Raw genomic sequence first — 26,621 nt, 5'->3', positions numbered from 1 at the left:
GTGTAATTGGTGTACGAGCTAGCTTTAAAGAGAGCATTGAGTGTGAACCAAAGAGTCAACCCTTAGGCTGTAAAACTAAACAACTAATGGTAATGGCTAATGGTAATCACCGGAATGACCCAATTATTAATAATATTGTATATATTATTCTTTATGTTGATTTGTACACATATAAATATCGTAACATAATTCGAAGGCCTATTTAGAATTCTGAAACTGGATCTCCTATTTCTGCTCCATTTTTTGATTACCTGTTCAATTAAACCATGCATGAGTTGTTGTGCATACCACATTATGTAACGCTTTTACAACTGTATAATGTAAAGATTCTTACAACAATGTTGTTTGTGATTTTCATCTCTAATTATTTTCCTGTTAAACTGATCCAAATCCAAGCAGCAGTCTCCACGTTTCTCAAAGTCTCCACGTGTGTGTGTGTGTGCGTGCATGTAACAGCCCACCAGAGGAGGGCGCTGCTTCGATACATTGAATACAAACCGCCCCACTTCGTAGAAGAAGACGTTAGCCGCAGGACAGAGCCAAGAAGACGACGAAGAAGAAAACAGCATCCGTCGAGTTATGTCACGTCAAACATGATGACCGAGGTTACTCCGAAGACCCCTGGCAGACATACGAATATCAGCTGACAAAAACACACGTTCATTTTTATCTCGGTAAGAAAAGGAGCTCGCCGTAAGCGTTAAATAACGAACTAAGCGGTGATTAGCCGTTAGCTTTAGCTAACGCTACTTGATGTTACCTAACAACCGCCATGGTGACAAAGGAGGTCACGCCGAACTCCCTTTAAAACGACCACGCTATTAACTCCACCGTGCCGCTTTACTAACTGGATATACCTCCTCCCTTTCCCGGTCAATCTCGTCCATAGGATGATACAATGCGAGCGTTACTAAAAACGGACGTCTTGAGTCACGTTGATGACGTAAACGTTGTATACCCTACGTCATTGTACTTTGGCATGTGACCTATAACCGATTTGGACGATGCTCACCTCCCCAGGAGGGGTCACGTTTCAGCCCAACGCGCATTGTTGTTGAGGGGCCCAGCTGTTGATTCGTCAGCTGTGGCGCGATCGATCAATCGTCAAGCAAAATACCGCCCCCCCCTGTGAGGGGTCTCCGTGACACGTGACAGTTGTCTTTCTTAACGTCTCTGCTCTCCTGTCTCATGTTGGCCCAGGTCGCGATGAGCGTCCGCTGTCTCTTCTCCCCCGCTGCCCGGAGCGTCGTCCAGCTGAGCCCCGCCGCGGGCCTCCTCTGCGGGCGGCTTCCGGCTCGCAGCTCCGCGACGAGGTGGGTTTCTAATCTGATCCGTGGAGCCCGACAGCACGGGGCACTGTGGTTTGACATCGTCCCACGTCTGTGTAGATGTTTAGATGTGTGTGTACTTGTGTTGTTCTCCATGGCTGGACCGACGTACTTCTGTTTTTTTTTACGTGAACGGGCCCTTTAAGGTCGTGTTGATGCTTGCTGACAATGAGAGCAAAGTCCACTCGTAGTTTTTGAATATTTTCAGCACTGTAGTGTTCAACACACAAAGCACCTCACAGAAACCACCTCCTTGTATTTCAGCAGAAGCATGTCCTCCGTAAGGCAAATGGACCATCTAGAGAGAACATTGAGCAACTTCCGACAAAATGTAAGTGGGTGATCTCTAGTTCAACATCGTTGATCTCGTCTGAATAATATGGAAACGTCCTTAACCTGGCTATGTTCTTGTGTGTGTGTTGCCTAACACAGGCTCTGTATCCGGCTCAAGTTTGCGGCATTGTGGATGAGTCCGAGACGGTGAAGCGTTTGAGGATTGCCGTCCACCCAGATTTCAGCTTCAAAGCAGGACAGTGGTGGGTATTTAACTTTTCACCAACTCGTGAAACACACTTTTTATGTATCTGTTTATTAAGGGACACTGCCTTGTTATGTTTTCGATAAAACCTGTTGTTGAGGGGCTCAGCGGTTGAACAGATTATTTATCAATCCCAAAGAAATGGCAGATCTATTTACTTCCAATATTCCCATGTCTGTTCTCTGCTCCTGTGTGATATGCGCCCAGATCACAATGGCTAATGATCCTTAATCTAGTCTCTCACCAGTTGGGCTCAAAGCAGACGTTACCATGGTAGCACTGTAATCACGAAACCGAAATAAGCCCGACCGGACAAACAAGGTCTAGACTACTGTCTGAGTGTTTATGAAACAGCCCTCTGGTGGCCTCTGCATTGCCGTAATACTAATAGTAACCACATGGCGGTGCTATCGAGTCGTCTCTCTGCGCCCAATGGCTTGTTCGCTTTTTTTATTTTTTCATCAGAAAAATAAGTTACAAATCCTACGCAGTCAACATGTACAAACGGCTCAAGATTAATGTTGATATAAAGAACACACGGGTTGTTCAGGAATATATCACATCAGACTATCTTCAGCCTTTTTCTATGTATGTAGTATGGAAGAGCCAAAGAGTCGAGGCCTTGATAGGTTTTCTTGTATATTTGTGAAGGTGACGGCCATTCTGCTCTGCTCTGGAATGCACGCACTCTTGCAGCGTTTTCTTGCAGCGCATTTCATACTATAGCTTGTTTTTGAATGGGTGCAGGACATGGGGAAATACGTTGACCTTCAGTGGCTCCCTTCTAGTCCTAATAGCAAGTTAATTACTCCAACCATGCACGCTGAGCTTTCTTCCCTCTCTGTGAAAGTTAATTAGTAGCCTGCACATGCAGTTTATGTACATGAGCCCATACTGTGGGTGGGCGGCAGCGTTGAGACATGAAACCCAGCAGCCAGTTGCCCCGCAGCAACCGATAATGAATGGAAATAGATGGAAATCCTTGACTTTCGGTGTTTCAGAGAAACAAGACGGTTTAGTTGTTCGTCTCCAGGTGGGAGAAGAGGAGGAGGAGGAGGTGGGTGGAACATATGTGTGCATCCTCACAGCAGATCTATATTTATGATGCCTCCCCGGGTGGAGAAGTCTGTTTGTCTCTGGTGCAACAGTGGGTCATGGTGTGTTTGGAACATCAGCCCGACTGTTGAGTATTGCTGTTTGTTCCTCTGGCTCTTCTCTGCGTGTCCATCCCAGCTACACTTTGTCCAAAAAAAAAGAACCAGCTAGCAAGCGGCTTTGCATCTGGTTTTGGTTTGTTCTGCTCTGTTTCTGGAACAAGCTGCCACCTCAAATGAGGTCAAAGGTCGTGACTCTTAGGCCCTCAGTTCAGCATGGTTTTTGCGCTTGAATGAACTGTTTAGGAATCTGATGAGTGAGCTACATTTTCAATCAGACTTGGAGGACTTTTGTATGAAGACACAAACATTAATGGTTATTGTGTTTTAAATGAGATCCATGTCGACCAATACAAGCATGAATAGGAATATAATAATAAAGTAAAAACAACCCTTGATCGTCAAAGTATATTCATGTTAGAGCGACGTACAGGAGTCGATTTTAACCACTGTTGAATAGTTGAGTTGAGCTCTTCATCAGATGGTGGACTGTGTGTGCAGGGTGGATTTCTTCATCCCTGGTGTGGAGACGGTGGGAGGTTTCTCCATGTGCTCCAGCCCCGGCTTGCTGCAGAGGGAGGGCGTCGTAGAATTGGCCGTCAAATACACCAAACACCCTCCGGCCCACTGGATCCACTCAGCGGTGAGTCGACCACGGTGGACTGAGAATGCTCGGGGGGGCCAGGGGGGGGTCCTCTCACTGGGAAAAGTATTGAACCTGCGTTATTAAAGACTTCTGCTATTGAGTTGGGATTCTAGAACAGTGTCATCGGATATCAGGTGATCCACCAGGCCGTCTAATGGAGGCGGGCGAAGGAGAAGCGTGCAGCTGAGGGCAACAGAAGGGATCGTGGGTTTTTAGGATATGCAGAAGCGTTGAGCACTTACCTCACCACACTCCCAGTTGAACATTTGGTTCGTTGCCATGTGACCACCTAATGTTTTTCAATAGTGTGTAATCGCTGTCGAGGGGTTAGTTAGTGTGACTCAGTAAATTTGAAATTTGCCGGCTCAGTAGTAAAAAAAAAACAGATGTTAGTGTTTTATCTGTGTGCAGAGCGAGCCAGGGTTTGTAATGGTTGTGTAAATGCCAAAATAAAGGTAATATAAACTGTAATAACAGCATAAAGTTGTTTTTTGTCTGCAAGTATTTGCTCCAGAAGGTTAACCTTTCAAATCCAGCAGCGGTGGTGCAACGTGATTTTGTAAATATGAACAGTGTGTACTTACTGCCTTTCTTTCCCTTCCTTGTGTCTCTACTCGGCGTGTTTGTTTGAAGCTCATGCGCTTGATGATGGGCCCTAATAAACAGCTTTGAGCTCCCAAGCTTTGTGTAAATACCAATCAGAAAGCGGTGTGATGTGTTTGAGCATCCTGAGACTTACAGCTCGCTGCTCTGCCACCGTTTGATGATCCATTTGTTTGATATTGCGCTCTGACTCCTCCAGTGTAGGGACCACAACGGCAGATTAAGGACGCCAGCATCACTTCGTGTGTTTGTGTGTGTACTCGCGTGCCTACAAAAGCAGACAGGGGTGTATTTATCTGCATTTTTTTCTTTTTCTTTTTAACTTCAAAAGACTCTCTTTGCAACTTGAAATTGCTTTCACCCTAAAAACAGCTGAGATTGCTTGTGTGTTTGCATCGTTATTCCAAAGTCTTTGTTGCATGAGACTCGTCGTCGATGTATATGGAGCGTTACTGGGAGTGTTTTTCTTGGTGTATAATTGTCGAAGGTGTGTTGCCTTCTCCCCTCTCAGTGCACGGTGGGCTCTCGAGTGGCCATGCGTGTGGGCGGCGACTTCTTCTTCAACCCGGCGCCCTCCGACCCCTCCGTGGACCTGCTGCTGGTGGCTGGCGGCGTGGGGATCAACCCCTTGTACTCCATCCTGTTGCACACGAGCGGCCTGCTGCATCTCAACCACGCCTCTGGCGGGCGGGACTACAAGATAGGCTCCGCCCACCTCTTCTACAGTGCCAAGAACACCCAGGAACTGCTCTTTAAGGTGTTTTTTTTTTTACTCCTTCTGACCAGAAACTTTAGGGCACTGATTTTTGACAAGTGTCCACATGTATGTTTAGAATATTTGGGGGGGGGTGTGAGGGGATTGACCCTAACCTACCCGCCGTCTGCTTTCACAGAGCTCCATCATCGAGGCGTGTCGAGAGTTCCCCGACAAACTCTCCTGCGACCTCCACGTCACGCAGCAGAGCGCAGATGTCGAATCGCACCTCCAGCCATTCGTCAGCCGTAAGTGATCCTCATGGAGCCGCCTGGGATTCAGTAACCGTCCCATTCTGTCGCCGCTCGTCTCTGTTGATTGATCGGCGTCAGAGCGGGTTCTACCAAAAGCTCTGCGTGGGACTCAAAGAAGCGAGTGTCGATTAATCAGTTGACTTTTCTTGTGTCTCCGCAGGCGGGAGGATCACAGAAGAGGAGTTGCGGTCTCACGTGGACCCGCAGAGGACTTTGTGTTACCTGTGTGGACCCCGGCCCATGATCGAAGCCATTTCAAGCTCCCTCTTGGACTTCGGCCTCCCGAAAACACGAATCCTCTTTGAGAAGTGGTGGTAGAAGGGGAGGGGGGTGAAATATTCCAGCGATGAGGACATTTAAGTGAAGTTCTCCCTCCGATCACTGCAGCCCGTGGTTGACCTGCGATGGAGCGCCCGCTCCAACGCAAGCAGCTGACTCTCAGCAGACGACTTTAATTCCTTATCATTGGAAAAAGGAGGAGCGTAAAATCTCAATTTAAGCAACACAGCCGCCGGCTCTGCTGAATATTACAATAATGAAACTATGCGTGTGTGACACATCATTTCACATGTGTTTCACATCTTCATGTCTAATCTCATTTGCTTGACTGAGGTTTTGCACAAACAAATAGACTAGAAAAACTTCCACTAAATACACCTAAGAAAGCAAGTCGCTTAGTGTGGAGTCCGGTCGACGGGTTGTGGATTATGTGCTAAACAATGTTCAGGGAGTCTGTCAGAATACTCCTTTTGTTTGGGGGTTTTTAATAGTGAGCTGTAGGCGGATTTTGTACTCAGTCAGCTTGAGCTTCCCATTTAGCGACAGATGAGTGGTATTGATCTGCTCATCAATTCCCTGAAATACTAAATCACCAGTAAACAGATCAGTGGTATTATTTTTACACAACTGGTTAATTTACCTCCGCTGACTTCATGTGATGTGTATATTTATTAGCTGAACTGAAGATTTTAGAGTTGGTCACCCGATGATTGACTCGTTACATTGGAGCGATTTATTTCTCACACTTTACGCTCATGCAGACTTCACACCCAGTGTATTTTCAGAGTCCAAAACCGAACAATCTCCCACATCTTGGCGTGCGTCCTGGCCTCTTTCTCCCACTTCCACGCGCAGCGCTTATCTCCCGTACGCTCACTCACGCGTCTCATACCGGGGGCGGGGCGAGCGTCCCATGGTGCGCTGTAATGGAACCTCCAGGTGGTCTCTGATTGGCTTGGATCACCTAACATCCCTCGGAGATGGTTACGAACTCGTCGTCGTCTCCCAGTGGGGGGGACGCGGTTAAGACTCATTTGAGTTGTTTTTGCGTTTCTCCCTTGAATGAGGAAAACAGTTTGTACTGATGATGTGAGGAAGGAAATAAAAGAAATTTAATCTGTTTTGAAACACTTTATTGACCTGTGCTTTTATATAAAGACTGACATGTTACACGACACAGGCGGTCCAGGAAATAAGTAATGAAGAGTTGATTCTTATTATACAGTGTTTTTTTTCCCCTAAAAGAAACCTTTTTAAGGTCCGTTTTTCATGTGACATTCTGGGTTTACAGTATAATTCTGCTACTCTGGATAAAAGGCTTTTACACATCACAGGAATTTAGCTTTTAATGCTCAGGGCCAATAAATTGTAGCATGTATTGTCTCCATGTGGTTTAGAACCCAGCTAATAAAAAAAATAAAAAAACTTCCAAATGTAAGGAATCTTTTTTGAAAAGGCGTTTCGAATGTGATGAAGATTTATTCAAATACGATATTTGACAAAGGACATATGCAATGTCTTAGTTCATGATTCGAGCTAAAGTCGGAGCTATATTTGGTGGATGCACGTGTCCGTCAGGCTCTAATACAGCGCACAACACCGTCTCTTGTCTAAAAAAGAATACAGTGAGTCCCTTGAAATCAGTGCTCCCTTTTTAACCGTCCTACTCTGAGAAAAGTCAAATACAACCATCGGCCAGAAAGATCGCATCAAATGCTCAAACCTGCAGACTTTAGGTTTTCCTCTATCGGCCTTGAACCGCTTCATTTCATAGAAGGGACACATCGAAAAGCAACACCGACCCAGAGCAGAGAACTTCCCCCACTGAGAGCTACGACCTGAAGACTTGCAGCGGACACCCTGGACGAAGCACACTGAAGCCGAGGCAACGGTACGTGAATACTAGCAACGTCGTGTCTGACCACATCTGGGTTGGAACTAAAACAAACTAAAACGCTATTTCAAAAGGCTTTTTTTTTTCTTTTTGTTGTAAACTCCTCAGCTCTGTGCCCGATGTGTCAACAGACGCCGGAAAACAGCTGCTGCTTGACGCGCTCCTCCGTCTTCAGCTCCTCCCTCGCCCCTCCGTCGACTCTCTGACACACATCTGTCCACCTCTGCGGCTTCCCTCGCTGCGGGATGTTATCGATGTCCGTCTCCTCTTCCTCGTCTTCAAAAGAAGCCCCGCTCCCAGAAAGGTGCGAGAAGCCCCTTTGAAGGCTCGCTCCTTCGCTCCTTCCGCCGTCCCTGCTCTTCCTCCCCTCAGCCTCTTTTCCTTCCTCTTCCTCGTCGTCGTCGTCTTTTGAGTTTCTTCTCAGCTTGTCCATCAGCGGGTACATGTTCTCTCGGTCTTCTTGAGTTTCTCCAGTAGATCCTTTCTTTGCCTTGCCACAACCCCTGAGGTTCCGCATCTGGAAACAAACAGATGTGCAGTGAGAGGCAGGTTTGCACTCGTCTCTCCTCCTCTCTCCATCTCTCCAGACAGCTGCCAAACCACAACAAAGCGCCGCTCGTTGATGCCTCGTTCCTGTACAGCGCACGGACGAGTCTTCGCCTATTCTTAGACTTTTCCTGAGCGGTTTCAAAATTTGCTGTACGTCCCATATTTAGTAACACAACTTTTACAACGACACCTTCTGTGACATAAAGCACGTATCCTAAAGGCACAACAGACACAAAGTGACAGATCGAAGACGAAGGGGAGCGAACCTTGAAGTCTTTTCTCTTGCGCTGCAAAACAGGCCTCTGAAGGAAGAGGATCTGCTTGGTCGACAAACTCCCGTCGCTGTGGAAGGAAGAGAGCAGCACTTTTACTAATGTTCCAATCTGAGGCGCTCGCACGCGTCGAAAATCCAGTGTCGGTTCTCCGCAGGCCGGTGAAGTGACAGGCGACAAGACAAAAGCCCGCCGGCGACCGTGTTTGTTCGCGGCGCCGTCGGAATTCAAAAGCGGTTTTGTGTAGAGAGGAGCATATGACGGTGATTTGTCAGATCTCCCAAACCATCTGTCCTGTTTTTTGTTTTTTTTAAAGCCCCGCCGTCAGCCCTAATCCCAAAAAGAATAAAAGCGTTTGAGACAAGAGAACAATGTCTCTGAAATCAATAAAGCAGCGCGTTAAGTTATTCAAAGTGATGGAATATGAAGAGAAAGCAGAGGACAGGTGAGTTTAAGCTGTAACAGCGGTGCCTTGGGGGGGGGGGGGGGGGGTTCTTCTGTACCTGTTTGTCTTGACGATGGGTGTGGGTAACACGCACATCAGCCTCCATCCATACGGAGCCAGAGACTGGAGCAGGGGGATGTAGTCCGTCTTCACCACGACGCCCTGGACATGAGACGGAGAAGCGCTCAGACAAAGACACACAAGGGGATCACAAAGGGAAAGCAGAGTACCTGTGCAGGTGGACACATTTAAGCTCAGGCCCCAGCAATGGAACGTTGGACAGAAAAGAGCTTAAGACTTCAGTCAAAAAGAGGATTTCACATCTTCACCAGAGTATTAAAAAAAAAAAAACCAAAAGACCCACATCAACAACGGTCCACTGCTCAACCACGATGGCGTCGTAGGAGGCGCTTGTGGTCTCCTCTGCGGTGCTCTGGAAGATGAACACACCGTCCACGGAGGAAACGCCGTTGTCTGGAGGAGGAGGACAGATTAGAGTCAGATAAACAGAGGAGGATGTCTGTGAGAAAGAGTCAGACAGGAGTTACGAGCTCTTCTCCACCCTCCAATCTCTCGCTATCGACCCTGTTCCGTCCATCGGCTCGAGCAGAGTTACAGCCCGGGCGACTGAACGGTGACTTCTAGAATAAGCCGTGGATTTACGGCCCGTCGGTCGACGCAGAGCACCAGTTATCCAGCAGCAGAGCTCTGCAGCCTGAGTAACAGTTTCCTCTTGCTAACAAACTGGTGGAACCGGTGAAAGATGAGGAGGATTCTTTAAAGGGGCGATAATCCATACATCCGTAAGAGATGATATATGTGAATAAACGGATAATCTGCGCATCCTTTTCAGTCAGTTTACAGAATGTTTTATTTTCCGATTTACCGATTTCATCCCGGAGGTGGAAGAACCCGTCGACGAGGTGCGCGCCGCTGGTGAAATGCTGAGTCATGTGGTCCAGCCAGTGCGTGTCGACGTCCGTGATCAGCCCGGCTTCCCTCTGCACCAGCAGCGGCACCCTGAGGGAGTAGAACCTCGGAGAGGCGTCCATCTCTCCCGTGTGGTTGTACAAGGCGAAGAGCTGCATCCCTGCAGGCGCACAAACGGGCAAAAAATCCACAACTATAAAAAAGACACCAAGTAGAACTTTGCGTGAAAGCGGATTTGTACGACTGCTCACCTCCCTGCGCTGGTGGCAAAGTGGCGTTCTGATCTTTCTCAGAACTCTTGAGCCGGACGTGGTGGTTGTTGTTGTTGTGCGCGGTCAGTCGGCTCTGCCGGTTTCCATCCAGTTCAGGAGAGCTGGGCCAGCTGCCGGAGCTCGAACTGTGTCCGTCTCCCTGGTTGGAGAGGTTCAAATGGTTCTCTGTGGACTCTTTGAGGTCCGGTAGATGGCTCTTCTTCTGCCGGCCCCCCCGGGGGTCTGCCGGGTCTACGCTGGACTCCTCGAGGCCCATCTGTAGCGTCCGGATCGGCTCAGCGGACTCTTCCCGGTTAAGGGGGCGGATGCTCTGCTCCCGACTCTCCGCACCTACGTCAGCGATCTCCCGAGGGTCCGGGCGCCGGTGGTCAGGTTCTGCGGCATTACGCTGCGGTTCTGCGGGGTCCGTTGGGCTGTTGTTGGCGCTGAAGGGGTGTCGGCGTATGGGCGAGGGGCTCGAGTGCAAGGAGGACAGCTCTTCAGGATCCCAGTGACCCACGTAGCAGGGTCCTCCACCCGGCTGCTGCAGAAACCCCACGAACATCACTCCCTGCTCCGCTACATCCTGGATCTGTAGGCGTAGCCACGCATCACACACACACACATTACACTCTATTCAAGAGATTTGATTGACACATAAATACAAAAGGACGTCATTCACAGCACCACAAATACATTCGCACAGTCAGACAAACGGCCTCATTTACACACAAACAAAGGCTGCAAACGCAGAGTAGATATTCTGCAGAATAACAACCTGCCTAATCATCCGCAAAGATCAAATATTCAAATGACAAAAGGACCTCATTATCCCGACGCAGCCGCGTGTGCGCGCCCGGCGCCGCTCCCTCCCGCGGAGCCGTGGCAGTTAATTGTCAGTTGATATTTGGGATGACAGTTGTAGACGGGCTCAGCGGGAGAGAAATCAGATCGCAAACTACCACCAAACAATAACGAGACGCATCTTCCCCCCCATTACCCCGCGACTTTTGACACTTCACTCGTCCACCCACACATCACGTGTATTAACGGTCTCTCTATTACCGCCCGACACACTCACAATCACACGACGCCTTATCTGATGAGTGTGTCCGGAGACAGATTGAGAGTGGGTGAGATAGCAGGAGCTGGCGAAATTGAAGTAGAGAATTTAAACACACACACACACACACACACACACACACACACACACACACACACACACACACACACACACACACACACACACACACACACACACACACACACACACACACACACACACACACACACACACACAGCTCCTGGGTTCTTATCTGGAACTCTCTCTGGCAGCTTGCGATCTGATTGGTTATTCATCTCACGGCGCAGAGGCCTATCACATTATATTCTGTGATGTGCATTTCCATCCAATCAGGTTTCCCTTTGTGCTCCATGTGTGTTCAGATGCAAATCTATTCAATAGAGCACATTTTCATTTCCCATTGTGGGACTGTTGCAGAATTCATGAGCGCAGAGACTAAAAGTGAGTTTTACAGCCGATAAATGCCAGTAATGACGCCGTGGTTGGCAGGGCATCTTCGGGTCAAGTCTCATTATAGTTCGCCGTGACTTCCGTGACCGCCCATCCGTCACATGGCTCCTCCTTTGGTTTCGTAGTGGCAGGACAGCGCGCAGGGGCCCAGGAGCCGCAACTAGTGGGAATCCAGGGTGTTTTTCGGAGTTCCTTTCCTCCTCTATTTTTTAGAGGCAGGGTTACCATATGGCAAAGACAGGCAATTAAAGGCTGTTGCCTGTAGCCATTTAGGCCCCATTATGTTCCCTTAATAAGGGAACGTTGTTTAATTTTTTTCCAAAGAGTCCACTGACTTAGCGTCACACTATTTTAACAGACAACCCTTTTTTAATATATATATTTTTTTCAATCGCACGCTCTGCAGATCCGGCTCATTCTATTACTTCAGCAGGGGGCTACTAAAGATATTTTTATTGCCAACACTACATCTTTTAATAAAAAAAACAACATCAACACCAGCTTTGTTGTCAGTATACGCAGCGATCCAATGCTTTCTACCTTAGAAAACCCGAAACATAATGTGCAGTTTGAATGGTTGCAAAACACTGAACTCACCCTCTTGACGTAGCTCTGGATCAACTCCGGGTCGGCCGCCTGATGACCTGCGACGCACACGTCCGTCTCCAGGCGACGTCTCCCCCACCTCAGTTGGCTTTTCTCAGAACTGCGGGGCGAGAAATAAAAACGTCTCCTCAAACACTCCTCATTAAGCATCCATCATACGCCATTCAGTTCAGTTCTGCTCTTGTGAACCATGACGTGTCAGATGTGATGGTACAGTTTCAACATTACATTTCCTTTAGGCTGGTTTCTTTCCCATTATCACCTGTGCGGTTCCATTACCCAGAAACATTACAGTCCAAACGAGATCGTTGCAGACAGCGCTCACTGACTCACGGCAGAAACATAATGTCGATTCTGGTGCAGGCTGAATTTTCCCATTTAAAGGAAGCACATATCCACCACCACCACAAAAGACTTATTAGAGAGAGAGAGTGAGGGACTGAATTTCCTTTGGCTCCCACTGTGAGACACCATCATAAAAGCAGTATTCAGATACGCCTCTTCAGATTTGGATTGAGGTCAGTGGGAAGGCCGTGGTAATATCTTGTGTACTGAGGCGTGAGTGACATTCTCCGCTAGATTTGAAACAGTACATCTGTCAGATTTGGTTTCTTTCTTTTTTTTTAGGGTTTTTGATGAAAGGGGATGGCAGTGATGGGGAGATAAAAGGCGGAGTTAAAGGGGGCGGAGGGGGTGAGAAGGACAAAAGAAAAAGGGGGGGGGGGGCATCACTGAGGAAAGCAGATGAAAGGATGGAGAGATGGATTTTCCTCTTTCAGCGCGCCGTTCCCCTCTGGCGAGTGCTGATGATGCAATCAGTCGTCTCCACGGTGACAGGTGCCAGGAAGCAGCAGGGCCGCTTGGCAGCAGGGGCATCAAAGGGGCCGCCCGGGACCTGCCGGTGCACTAGGGTGAGGGTGTCGGTGCTGGTGTGTAAGGTACTGTGAGCATAACAAGCCAATTCTTGAATTCACATTACAGCGGCGACACTGAACACAGGAGAACGCCCCAAAACTGCAGACTAAGCGAAGTACAGTAATCCCTCGTTTATCGCGGGGGTTACGTTCCGAAAATGACCCGCGATAAGTGAAATCCGCGAAATAGAAAACTTTTTTTTTTTTTACAATTAGCAACTATTACATGTATACAAATACAGTGACTCGCGTGTAGGCCGTTTCACTGCTCTTCAGACTGGGCCGCTGCATCCTGACTGCGCTCTGCAGTGTTCTCTTCTTCTGAAGCCCGCGGTGCAGGTGTGTTTGTTCGGGAGAAGAACATAGTGATAGGCAGCTGTTGTCGCTCTTTTTTCTTCTTTGCAAAAAGATCCTTGTACACCGACATGCCACCATCGATTACGTTGGAGAACTGTAATGAACGGCTCGGGAGTGAGTTTTTAGCGAATCAGAATGCAGAGCACAATGCACCAAAAAAAAAAAAAATGCATTATGAAAATCCGCGAAATAGCGAATCCGCGATAAGTGAACCGCGAAGTGGCGAGGGATCACTGTAATACCTTAAATTGAAAGGAGTAAGCGTATGTGACTATGGTTGTCCTAGTAAAAAAAAAACAAAACACTGACCGGGTTCCCATCTCACACAATAGATTTATTTATTTCGATGATTTTCAGATATGCGAGTGTGCGGATGAGTTTATGTGCTGTAGCTCACTCATGTAAAGTGGTGCAATAAATGCTACGTTATACAAATATACATTTCTAAAAAAAGGTTATAAGCAAGTTTAAATACCACGAATAGCAAATCAAGGAGGCTTACGAGTCGACAACCATGCTTACAGCTCCTTGAGTCTGGATTTGAACAGTGTTTCATTGAGCTAAATGCTACGCTAACACGCTCGCAACGATAACGTTAATGTTTAGAACGTTTAACACGTCCTCAATGTTAGTTTACTGTGCAAACGTTTACTAGCGATGAAAACATAAGTAAGTATTAAGTCAAATTATTGAAATAATATACCAAAATATGGAGTAAAATGAAAAGTTAATGATCAACTTAACTGAACGTCTGTACTAAATGTGTTCATGAGGATTTATTTCACTGGATTAGTCACTGACCTGCTGGTGGTGTGAGATGAAAAGTCCGGGGATTAATAAAGTCATCAGGATGTATCCTCTGGATAGTCTCCAGTTAAAGACATTTGGCATTAGGTAAATACTATGAGGAATTGGGGAAAAATAAGTATGAATGACTTTCAATAAAGCCTTCTTGTTTCTGGCCAGTGGGGGAGAATCAGTTAAGACCCAATGGAATTACAAATGAACCAACCAACCGGACATGGGAGGTCTCTGGTTCCTGTTTTGAGCAAATATGTCAGTAACTGCCGCTGTGAGATGCTGCGATAAAGCTCAGCTTGCTTCACCAGACTCAGTGGTGAAAAGAAAAAAGAAAAGAAAAAGCAAAACATGCTTTTCACCAGAGAATAACTGGGTTACAGAAGAGATGCACTGTGCGCCTTGTAGTCAGACGGTATAGTATAAAGTCAAGTACAGTCAAAAGGGAAAGAATTGGGACGGTGAGCTAAAATTAGATGTTTTTTGTGGCCGACTCATCTGCAATTAAATTGACATCAAGAGGAGGAGGTGAGGTGCAGGATTCTGCTCGTGGTAATGGGTCTCAGTTGGCTTCCACGTCACAACAACGAAGTTGCAAAAGGCGGCCACTAAATTCTAAATCCGGATGCGAATGAATCGTCTCATTAATTTCAATCAATCTGCTACACAAATCCTTGGGAGTGAAAAACGTTTTTCGTTTTGAGTTTGTTCACCTTGGCGTCTCTCGGACCAGCACGGCCCGGTGCAGCTGGCGCTGGATGTGCGCGTGACTCGGGCCGCAGGGGTGGACGAACGGGTGGACGGCGACCAGGACGAAACCCTGCGCGTAGAGCTCCCGGACCTGGACCGGTAGCTCCCTGACCGAGGAGAGACAGAGCACCGACGACACGGGCACCTCTGCAGGAAGGAGAACAGGTGAGAGCGGAGGGGGACACACACACACACACACACACACTGGAAATGTTCAAGACATGGACGTGACAGGTTGTAAAAAAAGGGGCCGGAGGGAAAATAGTAGAGAGGAGTTTTAGAAGGGGAGGAAAAAACTGGAACAAGGAGGGGGAAGAGGAAACAAAGACGGAGCATGTTCCATTATGGTAATTCCCCCCGAACAACAACACATGGCACCGTCACGCTAAATCTGAAACTAATTACACCAGAACTATTAACCACAATGTCACCAGCGGTCTGGCTGTTTGGGAAACACGTGCAAAGAGATGGATGCATATGCATGCTGCGCAGGGCGCTTTCAAACACACACACTCATCCAGAACACAGACAGACCAACACCTTTTCTCTTGCACTAACAGGCAGTCAAAAATGTGCACACACACACACACATCAAAGGAATGCAAAGACAATGCTATCACATTGCCTGCTTGGCTGTGTGGTATTACCAGGAATCGCTAACACAGAGCCGCTTCTCCTTATTACCAAACACAAAAAACCCTTTACTTTAGTGGAAAATGGCTTGAGGAGCTTATCGTCCGTGAGCACCGTCTGGGACCCGCGGAGGGACGGCGCAGTGAAGCGCCCTCTCGGGGGGGGCGGTGCATTGTGGTAAAGCTCCCGCTCGTTTTCACGAGCTTTAAAAAGGGAACACGTGTGTTTCTGAATCACTGAGTGGAGCCAGGTGTGTGTGTGTGTGTGTGTGTGTGTGTGTGTGTGTGTGTGTGTGTGTGAGAGAGTGACCGAGGAAAATGAGATGAGAAAAGTAGAGACACAGAAAGAGAGCGAGAGATGAGGCAGTCGGTTTGTGCCTGAGTGCTTGTCATCCTCTCCCATTCAATCTCATTTGCATCGGTCTGGAGAAGAGAAAATAACCTGAATAAATTAACTAGACCCACACAAACAAGAGGGGGGGGGGGGGGGTGAAAGCGATCTCATTTTCAATTTGTTCTCCATCATCTGGCGTATTGACACACACACACACACACACACACACACACACACACACACACACACACACACACACACACACACACACACACACACACACACACACACACACACACACACACACACACACACACACACACACACACACACACACACACACACACACGATGCTGGCCATCGCAGGAGGAATACAAGCACATGAACAGTCAAGCCGACCATCACACCAGGTTTGGCGGAACCAGGAGAGCCTTTCATCAAGCACTGTCTGGTGACTCGTCAAAAGCAGTACACTGATTAAAATAATAATAAATAATAATAATAGAAACAGCTGGGGACCGGGGTGGGGGGGTGGGTAACAACGATCCCGCCACCCTAAACAGTCATTAGCCGCCATTAGCTGTGCTCGGCTGGCACTCAGCCACCGCCAAGAAGCTTCAGCTGATTCGTGCGAGGCGTACAGAAGTTATTCGGGGTGCTGCGTTGCGCTTTGGGCCAAGAAGGGCCCACTCCATTTACACCGCCTGCCCACCGCGGGCCGCAAGGGGAGGCTGCGGTTACGAAAACGGCCCGAGTGGCAGCGGCTGGAGGGTGGAGTCTTTACGGTGCAGCGAGGGCACAATGCCTGCATGTCTAAAGGACTGGAGGTGCGTGATGAGCGAGTTTGGTTGACTTCGCCCTGCAAATGGACGGACTGCGGGTTGCGCGAGAGAGAGTCACCCCCCCCCCCCTTTGGCTCGAACGGATTCATTAGTTCCATGTACTTTAATCCCAGAATTTCTCACTTTAAAGTGTATTCTGGGGCGTCCGCGCGTCACCGTATCTCAGCGAGCGTGTGTGGGCCATCGCTCTTCTCGCCTGTGAGCGAGAGAGAAAGAGGGGTTTCTTTGCACTAAGCCTGCTAGGTGATGCATGGGGATTACTCACAGCCGCCCCGGAGGCTTATCCCTGCGCTTGCTGGAGGTTCACGTTTATTTTAAATAGCCTTCTAATGACTACCAGAGTTTTCTAGGTGAGGACGTGTGCCAAAACAGCGACTATAAAACAAAATCGAGCTTCCTGGAGCCAGGAGCTCCTCGCTGCTTTTGGGAATGCAGCCGCGGGCTCGTGAGGGTCTGTTGGTCAGCATCGGGCGGGTTCTGTTCAGAAGGCTCGGTACAGCGAGGCCCTTCAGGCCCCTGCAGTGCCGGGGGGGGGGGGGTGGGGGGTGAGAGGCTGCGAATCTCTCTGCCACCTTTGGCTTCTTCTCTCTCTGGAGACAATAAGACGGAAACCGCGCTGGGGAATCATTTAGAAAAGGCGGTTTCAAGTGGCACCGACAGTCTCAACAATCTGTGAGCGTTGCCTGGAAAAGTGTGTCAGGCAGAAAAGATCTCTCAAACTGATGGATCTGCGCCTCGCCACGCCAAATACTTCAGACGGAGTGCGACGGCAAAAGATTAACCAGGCGAAGCGGAGGGGGAATGTACATCGGTCTCCGTCAACAGAAGGAGCCATTTATCAGAGCGCTCAGGCGTTGATACACACGGGCGCAGACCTTCTGCACACCTTCAGTCGCGATAGCTTCTGTACACCGGTGGGTGAGGTGAAGAGTCACACGCGCACACGCACGCTGCTGAGCATCAGGCGCATGTTGTAAGTTCTAATGAGCCGAGTGGGCCTCCGACTCTGCGGGGGGGCAGAAAGTCATCAGCGGCGTTCAGCTCCTCTCGCTGTCTGCCGCGGAGGCCGGCGTTCGTCACGCAGTATCACACCTGACTTACTTCCTCACACGTCCTCGAGCCTCCTGACTCCCGTTCGTTCTCACACCCTCCACGCCGCTCCGCCTCCCCCTTCCAGAGCTGCCTGACTCCCGCCGGCGCCGCCGGTTCTTCTGCTCGGGCGCCTTCTGTTCCGCGTTTCAACTCCTTGACTTTCTTCCCTCCCGTCCACGTTGCTCCAGCTCTTTTCTGCTCACGCTACGCTACGCTAGCTCGTTATCCGAGCACAACTTCGGCATGAAAGGAGTGTGTGTGTGTGTGTGTGTGTGTGTGGGGGGGGGGGTTCAAATGTCACACCTGGCTGTTTCCTTGCGTTCGTGTCAAGGTAACCAATTAGTTTGAAAATGGGAATGATGAAGATTGTGGCATTTGCTGTAAAAGGTGTGACGGCACGCAGTAGGTGATTAGAGAATAATCACACAAATCCGTAGAATAAGATGTTGGTTTGGAGCCGAATATCAAAGAAAGTCTCCGTTCGGGAAGCAAAGGCCGAGTGACTGACTCCACCTCGCAGTAAGTCGGGCTTACTCACGTGGAAATATTTCTCAGCTGCAGCCCTCCTGCAGTCAGAGAACAGCTTATAAAACACAGCTTTATCATTATCAGCAACACGGTTTCTGGGAAATGTCATCACTGGCCAAGTTCACATGGTGACACACCACCCAGCACTCCTCTGCACGCTCACAATTGAGTTTATGAAGCAGCCACCTAGTCTCACATCTCAGAGGGGAAAGATATTTGCTTTTGATTGCCGTGTAGGAGTCGTCAAGTCACGCTGGCAGGGAAATAATATCGCTAATGGGAGCCAAATTGAATTAAAGCGTGAATTTGACCGTGGGTTTCTTCAATGTCATGGACTGACATACAGATTCCTCTATCTGCCTCCTACATACACACGCGCACGGACACACAAACACAAATAAATCCCTTTGCTGGGAATGAGGTCTCTCCCAATCGCCACGAACAATCAGATAATCCTCCAGGAATCCTTCACTTCTCTTGGTCTCTCAATCACAAATGGAGAGAAGGGGGGAGAGAGACGTGCATACACCCCCACCCCATTCATAGGTGCCGTGTTTAGAGTAAACCCGTCTTAAGCAGCTCAGGTGGCGTCAGTGAGTTTTACCATATAAATGACCTGCCTGTCGGTTGAAAGATAACACCAACTCTATTGACTAAGAGCTATAAAGTGTTTCATGCGATTGTGAATGAACCACCAACATCGCTCCTCACGTGTGTGTGTGTGTGTGTGTGTGTGTGTGACGCTGCTGCCCATGCCAGACAATTGATCGGCTGCTGCCTTCAGCAAAGGGAAAGACGAGCGATCCTCATGTCTATTGTCCGTTTTGGTCACCGGCACCGCTTTGGGGTGCCAGATCTCTTGACAGCCAACGCTACGGCCTCACCCATTTGCCAAACACAACACGGCCGGCGGAAAATGAAGCCGACTGGCAAACCGTCCGCCGCCACTTGGCTGTGGCAGCGTGCCTGCTGCTACAGTGTCGCGTTCGGAAAGTCCTCCGTGAAAAAAGGCCTTCAATGGAGCTGCTTGCACCTGCTTCAGCTCGCCGGGTGATGGAGAGCGCGGCGCCGGCTCGAGGAAACATTAAGCCGGGAGGGAAAAGGGGATTTTTTTTATTTTTTTTATCTGCGCTTTTGACACCATCAGTTTCTCTTCCTCGCTCGCTTCCCTCCCTTCTATCTCTTCACAGTGCACACCAACACAATGGCAGAATTAGTATTTATAGGCACCAGATGCCTCTGGAGGATTCTCAAGACGTCACGAGACACACACGCACACGGTATAAGGAGGACTACTTTTTATAATCACAAAAACACACACTTAGACGAGTCAAAGTAACAGAAATCAGCTTTAGTGTGTTGCCATTGTGCGAGCGGGGGGGGGGGGGGGGGGGGGGGGTTGGAGGGCACGGCTTTAGCGCGCACAATATAGCTGAATCTGAGATTTTGTGAACTCATTCTACTCCGCAACAGGAGCCACGCACACAACTTCAGCTTATGAGACACTTTGGCCCTCGAGACACTTACGGTAGGACACACACACACACACACACACGCAGTTGCTGACCAAAACATTTCATTCTAACTGGTTATTGTTGGAACGAGGATGGAGGCCATTTCATGAGTGGAAGAGGATAAACACTCAAGTTCACTAACACAGAGCCGGGTTCCACAGACAGACTGAAGGGGAAAAGCTCCCTTCAAGGTGCTCAGTAAAAACAATTCCTTTGAATTACGGCCAAACGTGAAGACTCGGTCCTCGGAGCCCCTTCCCCCCCCTCCCACACACACACACACACACACACACACACACACACACACACACACACACACACACACACACACACACACACACACACACAGGAACTGGGGGGAAAAAGTGGATCAGATCTGCTGCATCTAATGAGATCTTTTCTTTTCATTTCAGCCATCTCTGAAATCGCTTCCTCCATCTCTCCCTCGTTCGCTCACTGTGAGTAAAACCTCAGAGTGGTAGTGAGGTACTTCTGAGCCTAATGAATCGTGATCATGCTGTTGTCCTCAGCACTGCTCGGTGGGATTCTTTTACATAAAATGCCATATAAGATGTGGATGCTACAAGGTTTGTTTGATCGTTGGAATTTGTCGGGGCAGCTTTGGTTTCGACAAGATCTTCTTTGTTATCTTCAAACAACTTAGACATGGAGGGAATATGATAGTAGGCCACAAAACGACCACGAGTAAAACACGGCGCTGTCCCGCTTAAAAAGGTATAAAACTAATTGGTTCAAGTACAAGATCGCTAACCGTATAATCATCATTGACTATGAAGTTACCAAAAAGTTCAAATGCATACGTTTGGGAGAAGCAACAGCACATTAAGTCCACGTCTCCGTGGAGCCCAGAAAAGGACAAACTTCACACATAACTGGGGAAATGTAAGATTTTAGCGGTTAAGCAGCAGTGGTTGACGCCACGCGGTTAAACGTACCCATACCTTCTTTCCCCAGAAGGAAATCCAGGAAGTGGTAGGTGTATGCCACGCCCACTTTAGTCTCCACCTGTGGCCGTCGGAGGGTGGAGTAGATGTTACCCGGGCTTCGCCTCTCTTCCGCCTTCCGCAACTTAGGAAGCCTGCACCCCATGTCTCTGTGAGAAACAAGTGTTAATTAAAATAAAACACGTAGATGAAAAGACGGAAACAGGGTGGCGCTAACAAAGACTTGAGTGGGAGACACGAAATGGGTCGTTTCTAAATATAAAATGCACATTAGCACTCGAGTCTGTGCCTGATAATCACACACACACGAGTCGGAATTCTATTGCTTATGTCTGAGAAATAATATGTGAATCTCTCGCACACGTTGCAATTAAAGTGAAAATACGAAAGTGTCAGCCGTTACCTGCTTGGCGGGCTACGATGTGGGCATCTCCTAATCAAACGTGGCTGATTGGGAGCGACATGTTTGATCAGAATGAATTAAAGCAGAAATGAGACTGATTCTCTGCCCTCTCGAGCAAAGCAAAGACCAGATAGACGGGGGGGGGAAGGAGAGGAGGGACACTAAACATGGTCTACCGCTAACCCATTTATATGTTGATCCGAGCCCGGAAGCCCAAATAAATCGATGTTATTGTAAGAGTTCCCCCCCCCCCTGCTGCGTAAGGACCGCTAGACACCCTCAAGGGTAGCTGATTGGAAACACAATTTGGGAGGGAGCTTTGACGTTTCCTTTTAGGCAGGGGTGGTGGTTTTGGGGACAAACGAGTTGGGTTGGATCGACACACAAAAGGGGCCGCGGGGTAGAACGGAGAGGAGGGGGGAGGGGGGGGAAACAGGGCGTGCCCAAACATTGTCACTTCTGATCGGAGGTGACAGCGCCGGTACCCTCAAACCGTCTCAAACACCCGCGCCTGACATCCGTCTGCCACGGCGTGTGAGGTGCGTGTCCTCCCCCGAGGCCGGTCTTCATCTGCGTCGCTGTATATCGTTGTGCGGAGCATGCAGGCGGTCCTGGGACTCCCATTGGGCCGAGTGCACAGACATTAACTCGGCTAACGATCCTATCAGACAGACATTGAGCCGGATGTGTGTGTGTGTGTGTGTGAGTGAGAGAGAGAGAGAGTGCACGTTTGGTGACTTACAGCCCTGATTGTATGGGACGTGCCTTCCTGAAAAGGTTATGGGGGGGGCTTCCACTGTACATGTTCGGCCCTCATACGTCTTGAGCCAGTACATTTCCGTCTATTTACATTTAGCCGAGAACAAGCAATTAAGAGTCATTATTCCTTCAATCCTGTGTTCATAACGGGGACAAACGAGGAGGGCGACGGCGCTTGGGGAGCAGGAGGAGGAGAAAGTGGCCACCGGCACCCTCTTTCCTCTTGACCCCCCCCGATGAACTCTCACACCATTAGCTCTTCCATGTGTCATCGCTCGATTCTCTGCTCTTGTACGACTCGTGCCTTAATCACCTCTTTGTCTTCGGGCCTCTGCTCTGCTTCTGGCCGCCGTCCTTGATTGGGACAGCGTCCTTCTTTATGCCGTCACAATGGCCTTGATTAGACAGGCCTCTTCTTTTTTTTTTTTCCTCCTCCATCCACCAGATCAGAACTCTCAAACTTTTCTATTCCGTTGTAAATTGGTCCTGACTTTTTATTGTATTTCTCAACATCTGGCCCCTTCGATCGCCTCCTCAAACCGTGCCCTCTTGATTGAATCATTTAATTCATCACATCAATGTCCGTCTCTACCTTCCTCGAGCCTCCCCGTCTTTGCGTTGCATTGCTCCGCCCTCCCCATTCTTCCCGCTGTGCATCCAGTCCTTTGGTCCTGTGTGCGCGCTCCCCTGCCGAGCCTTTAAGTCCCTTAAAAATATTAGAATGTCTGCAGACAGACAGCCGGCCAGTCCTGTGGGCTTTTGGGGGTTATGACTTGGTAGATCCACTCCCAAACGTTCTCCCTGCAGGGCTTTAATATGCTCTGTCTGTACGAGGACAAGGGGCCTTGATGAGGGGATGTTTAGCAGGCTGAATCTCAGGCTGGTTTGCAGGGGGGGCTGATAATGATGGCTTTTTGACAACAGGGATGTGAAGAGTAGCATGTAGGGAAAGAGTCATGTGCCTCCTTCCATCAGTGAGTCTGTACTTTCTCAGCTTTTAGCGCTCATAGTTTAACACACTTTCTACCAGATTCCATTGCAAATTATCTCAATTTTCAAAAATGTCTTTATGCATAATGCAGTGAAAAAAAAATGAAAAAAATCATAACAATTTGGAGTAACTGGCTTGCAATTTTGCTAGTGGCAGTTGGTTTTATTGCGCTCAAATGAACCCGGATTGGTTCTGGTCTTACAGCTTAACTGTGTTACACAGCAGCTCATCATCCTTTTCAATGTGCGCTGACGGTTCCGTTTCCAAAAACAAAAGGCCTCGCTTAAACCGCTGAACTGTCTGCTCGGTTTAGAAGCAGATCTACATAGAATATAAAACAAAAATGTGGTTGTAGCACCGGGGAGGGACTGAATTCGAGACTCGAGGCCTTCTTCTCTGCATGTGACTTCAAGCAGCATCTCATCTCACTTCGACACGAACACACGGAGAGAAAAAGGGCCTTGACAGCAAAAACATCAATTTAACGGGGAGAGACTGCAGGGAGAGAGACGGATAAAAGAAGCGACGGAGGGAGGAGTGAAGAGGAGGATAGACGGGGAGAAGCAGAGGGCTTCTCATTAGAGAATCTCTTGTAACCGAGCGTTTTGAAATGACAGCGGATTTACGCAAGAGCGTAATCCGTCTGCTGCGTGCCACTGCTCTGCTACCTCCCGTGCCACTCGGGGGGAGGGGGTGGGTGGGGGGGGGGCAGCTGCAGGGGCAGCGTTCATCTGCTGCACAGGGAGATCTACAGACAAGCTTGGGGAAATCAAAAGTAATTACTGGAGGCTAAAATTCCCATTTTTTAGTCTCTTGTCTGAAGACATTGTTTTCGATGCACTGTATAAATATTTGAAAAAGCACTTATAATCCACTATGCTGACTAGCTTACAGGAAGCAACAGCTGCTTTGAGGATTAAGTGAGCACATGGTTTCTAAATGACCCAAAACATCGCAATGTTTCTGTACTGAACTGTCTCGTTATTTATAAGCCCGTATTGAAAATCTGCATTAAGCCTGTAATAGGCCAATATTGTGGCCGATTTAAGAGCGTAGCTAGTCACAATGGAATACGTGAATACTGGTTTAGCTGCCAGCCAATAAGTATTTTCTGTGGCCACGGTACAAGTGTGGTAATGCACTTTGAAGCATCCCAATAATGGGAAAATGCTACCCTGCTCTTACATTTAAAAAAAAAAAAAAAAGTCTCCAAACCGCTGCCTCCAAATGACGTTCTTAACAAATCTGCATTAGCATTACCGAAAGGGGGCAGTGCATTTCACCAGCAAAATGTTACACGAGTGGAGGTCGGAATAAATATGCTGGAGCACTTGCCTTTCTGATTTCCTCACACAAAACCACAATATATAAATTTGACTATTTCATGGGGTCGTGAGAGAGCGGTTAGACTCATTGTTAACTAAAACCACCGTGTGCCCCCCCGCGGAGGTAGTGTAATGTTTACCATGCTGCATAGAACATCGTGGTTGCTGCTTGTGTTCCATTTCTCACCTGATGCACAGAATGGGTTTATAGCATCAGCAAATAAAACTTCACAGGCTTCCAGTCTCCTTCCTTATGGGACTTCATGGGTCTGCTTGGAAGCCGCAATGCCTGCTGCTGCCTACGTCGACTATGCAAAAAGACATTTTTTAGGGCCTTCCAGCCATTGGACTGAATTATATCACTTTTTAGAGCTGCGTGATTGTTTGACAGCAAAGACGCGTCGCTCTGTCAACGACACCGTTGCATTATTAATTCATCATTGCTGCGTTGTATTGGAAGAGCTTCACTGCGTTTGGAAATCAGAGGTGACAGACTGAGTCCTGGGGAGTGGGCTTCCCCCCCCGCTGGGTCGCAGCGCCTCTCAGCTTCTATCCAAGGATGCGATTTAAGGGGGGGGGGGGGGAAGGGAAGGACACCGAGAAATGGCATGGAGGAGAGGGAGCGAAGGGGGCGTCAGGGACATAAAGAGGAATGCAGACTGAGAGCCGACTGGGAGCATGTCAAAAAGCCTGCAGGGAGGTGTGATTCTCGCAAGCAACAAAGTAGTCACCTCAAACAGTGTTTTAATGAGGCGGCGTGGGGAGGATAAAAACAAATGATGACATTGATGTATTGGTCTGTGGCGCTGCTCCTCGCACGTCCTATTTTACACCAAACACAACTGCTCATCAACAAAGGAAGACTGTTTGGACTACAGGGCGTCAATTTACTCGACCCCCCGAGGTGCGCTCTTAAAGGTACTCGAATCCATAATTTATCATCTTAGACACTTAGTCTGAGGAGCAACAACTTATGGAAAATGCCCTGCACAATAAACTGGGTGTCGCTCAACGCTAATGAGCAGTTTCTTTTTTTTCTTCCTCCAAGTGCTTCCAAATACATAACCATGTAACTAATTGATGCCCATTGCATTTTGTGGATGCAGCGTAGCTTGAAATTACATGTTTCTGCCCCCTCCCCACCTCTCTCCTCCCTCCTCATGACAACACGGCGGTAGTTTGGTGAACTGGATATGATACACGGCGGGTCGCTTGCGCACCAAACCGTTCTCGTACCGACGCACGCGCGCATCCACTCCCTCCTCCATCTGCGCGCGACACGTTGACTCCGTCACGCACACATCTTGAGCTCGCTGCTCAAGTTGTGACAGCGAGCGGAGGACTTACTCGTTTCGTTCCGCCGGGGATAAACAAACGGCACACAAAGTCACACAAATCAAACGAGGAGATCGCTCCCCGGCACAGGTGTTTTATTGTGAAAGGTTGAGACGTGACGGGGGGGCGCGCATGTAGGCTAAAGGACACTATTAAATTGTTTTTAGGTTGTTTTGTTTCGAAGCTGTGCTATCAAGTGGGGAGATTTAATGCATATGGGAATATTACAAGTCTAGTTCTAATAAATCAACAAGTTATTTCTGTAAGTATACATTTTTCGATGTTTTCTTTTGTCAAATAGTTACTCACCAATCAAGTCGCTCCCAGTTTGTGCGAAGTGTGTACCGGAACGAAGGCTCACACCCGGAGAGATGTGCGCGTGCCTCCTCGCCTTAAAGTCTCCTTTATCACCGTCGCTGCTGCTCACGAGGCGCACATCAGGCCAGCTGCCGCGATCCGGAGGGAACGAGACGCGGATCCTCCATTTAGAAAGTACCGCCGATTGTCACGGTGCAGCTCATGATGAACACTCCGTCCTGCCTCTCCGTCACCGGAGGTGTGAGGAAGAGGGAGAGGAGGGGAGGAGGAGGAGGGAGGGCGCGTTACACTCCTTCTCTCTCCTCCCAGTGGCGCCTCACCCGCTGCTCTCAATCACTTTGGGGAAACAAATGTTATTGTGGAGTTTAAAATGAGGAAAAAACTGATGGTAAATGGAAAGGAGGAAAAAAAAAAACGCAAGGTACCTTTTAAAGATACGCTGCTTGTTAGTCCCACGAGGACACTGGTCTCCCATCGAGGTCGGATGTTTTTCCAAAAGGTTTCCTTTAGGAAAATTCATATTTCATAGCGATCCAGACGTATTCATAATTCAGAAACGTCTGACTGGGTGGAGGAGCGAGGGGGGGGGGGGGGGGGGGGGGGGGTAGGTGGGTGGAGCTGATGGGTGGTCACAGGCTGGACAGGACACCCCAGGGAGCTCAGTCACACCACCAGACTGTGACAAAAACAAAACGCTCCTGTGGCCAAGAGATGATGGGCTTGTTGC

The 26,621-nt window shown here is 48.6% G+C and overlaps 2 protein-coding genes across 3 annotated transcripts; one reads left to right on the top strand and one right to left on the bottom strand.

Moving 5' to 3' along the window:
- Nucleotides 1-460: 460 nt before the first annotated feature.
- On the top strand, nt 461-6,684 carry oxnad1 (oxidoreductase NAD-binding domain containing 1). The gene is made up of 8 exons (XM_040188488.2): nt 461-674; nt 1,201-1,313; nt 1,593-1,659; nt 1,761-1,864; nt 3,522-3,663; nt 4,781-5,026; nt 5,163-5,271; nt 5,438-6,684. The coding sequence occupies exons 2-8, from the start codon at nt 1,207-1,209 to the stop codon at nt 5,593-5,595; spliced, it is 933 nt and encodes a 310-aa protein (XP_040044422.2). The 5' UTR covers nt 461-674; nt 1,201-1,206; the 3' UTR covers nt 5,596-6,684.
- On the bottom strand, nt 6,673-26,443 carry rftn1a (raftlin, lipid raft linker 1a). Of its 2 annotated transcripts, XM_078081803.1 has the most exons (11): nt 26,320-26,443; nt 25,886-26,230; nt 20,761-20,912; nt 14,820-15,003; nt 12,029-12,137; nt 9,898-10,489; nt 9,603-9,806; nt 9,081-9,190; nt 8,775-8,878; nt 8,266-8,341; nt 6,673-7,967 (listed from the first exon to the last, which is right to left on the bottom strand). In XM_078081803.1, the coding sequence occupies exons 3-11, from the start codon at nt 20,906-20,908 to the stop codon at nt 7,575-7,577; spliced, it is 1,920 nt and encodes a 639-aa protein (XP_077937929.1). In that variant the 5' UTR covers nt 20,909-20,912; nt 25,886-26,230; nt 26,320-26,443; the 3' UTR covers nt 6,673-7,574. The 2 variants fall into 2 exon arrangements, with proteins under 2 accessions (XP_077937929.1, XP_077937928.1); XM_078081802.1 differs by lacking the exon at nt 26,320-26,443 and having other exon boundaries at nt 20,755-20,912; nt 25,886-26,136.
- Between the last annotated feature and the right edge of the window lie 178 nt (nt 26,444-26,621).

Source organism: Gasterosteus aculeatus, chromosome 10, assembly GCF_964276395.1.
Source record: "Gasterosteus aculeatus chromosome 10, fGasAcu3.hap1.1, whole genome shotgun sequence".
In the NCBI taxonomy this organism is placed as follows: Eukaryota; Metazoa; Chordata; class Actinopteri; order Perciformes; family Gasterosteidae; genus Gasterosteus; species Gasterosteus aculeatus.
Note: the sequence above shows the minus strand (reverse complement) of the source record. Positions and strands in the feature narration are given on the sequence as shown.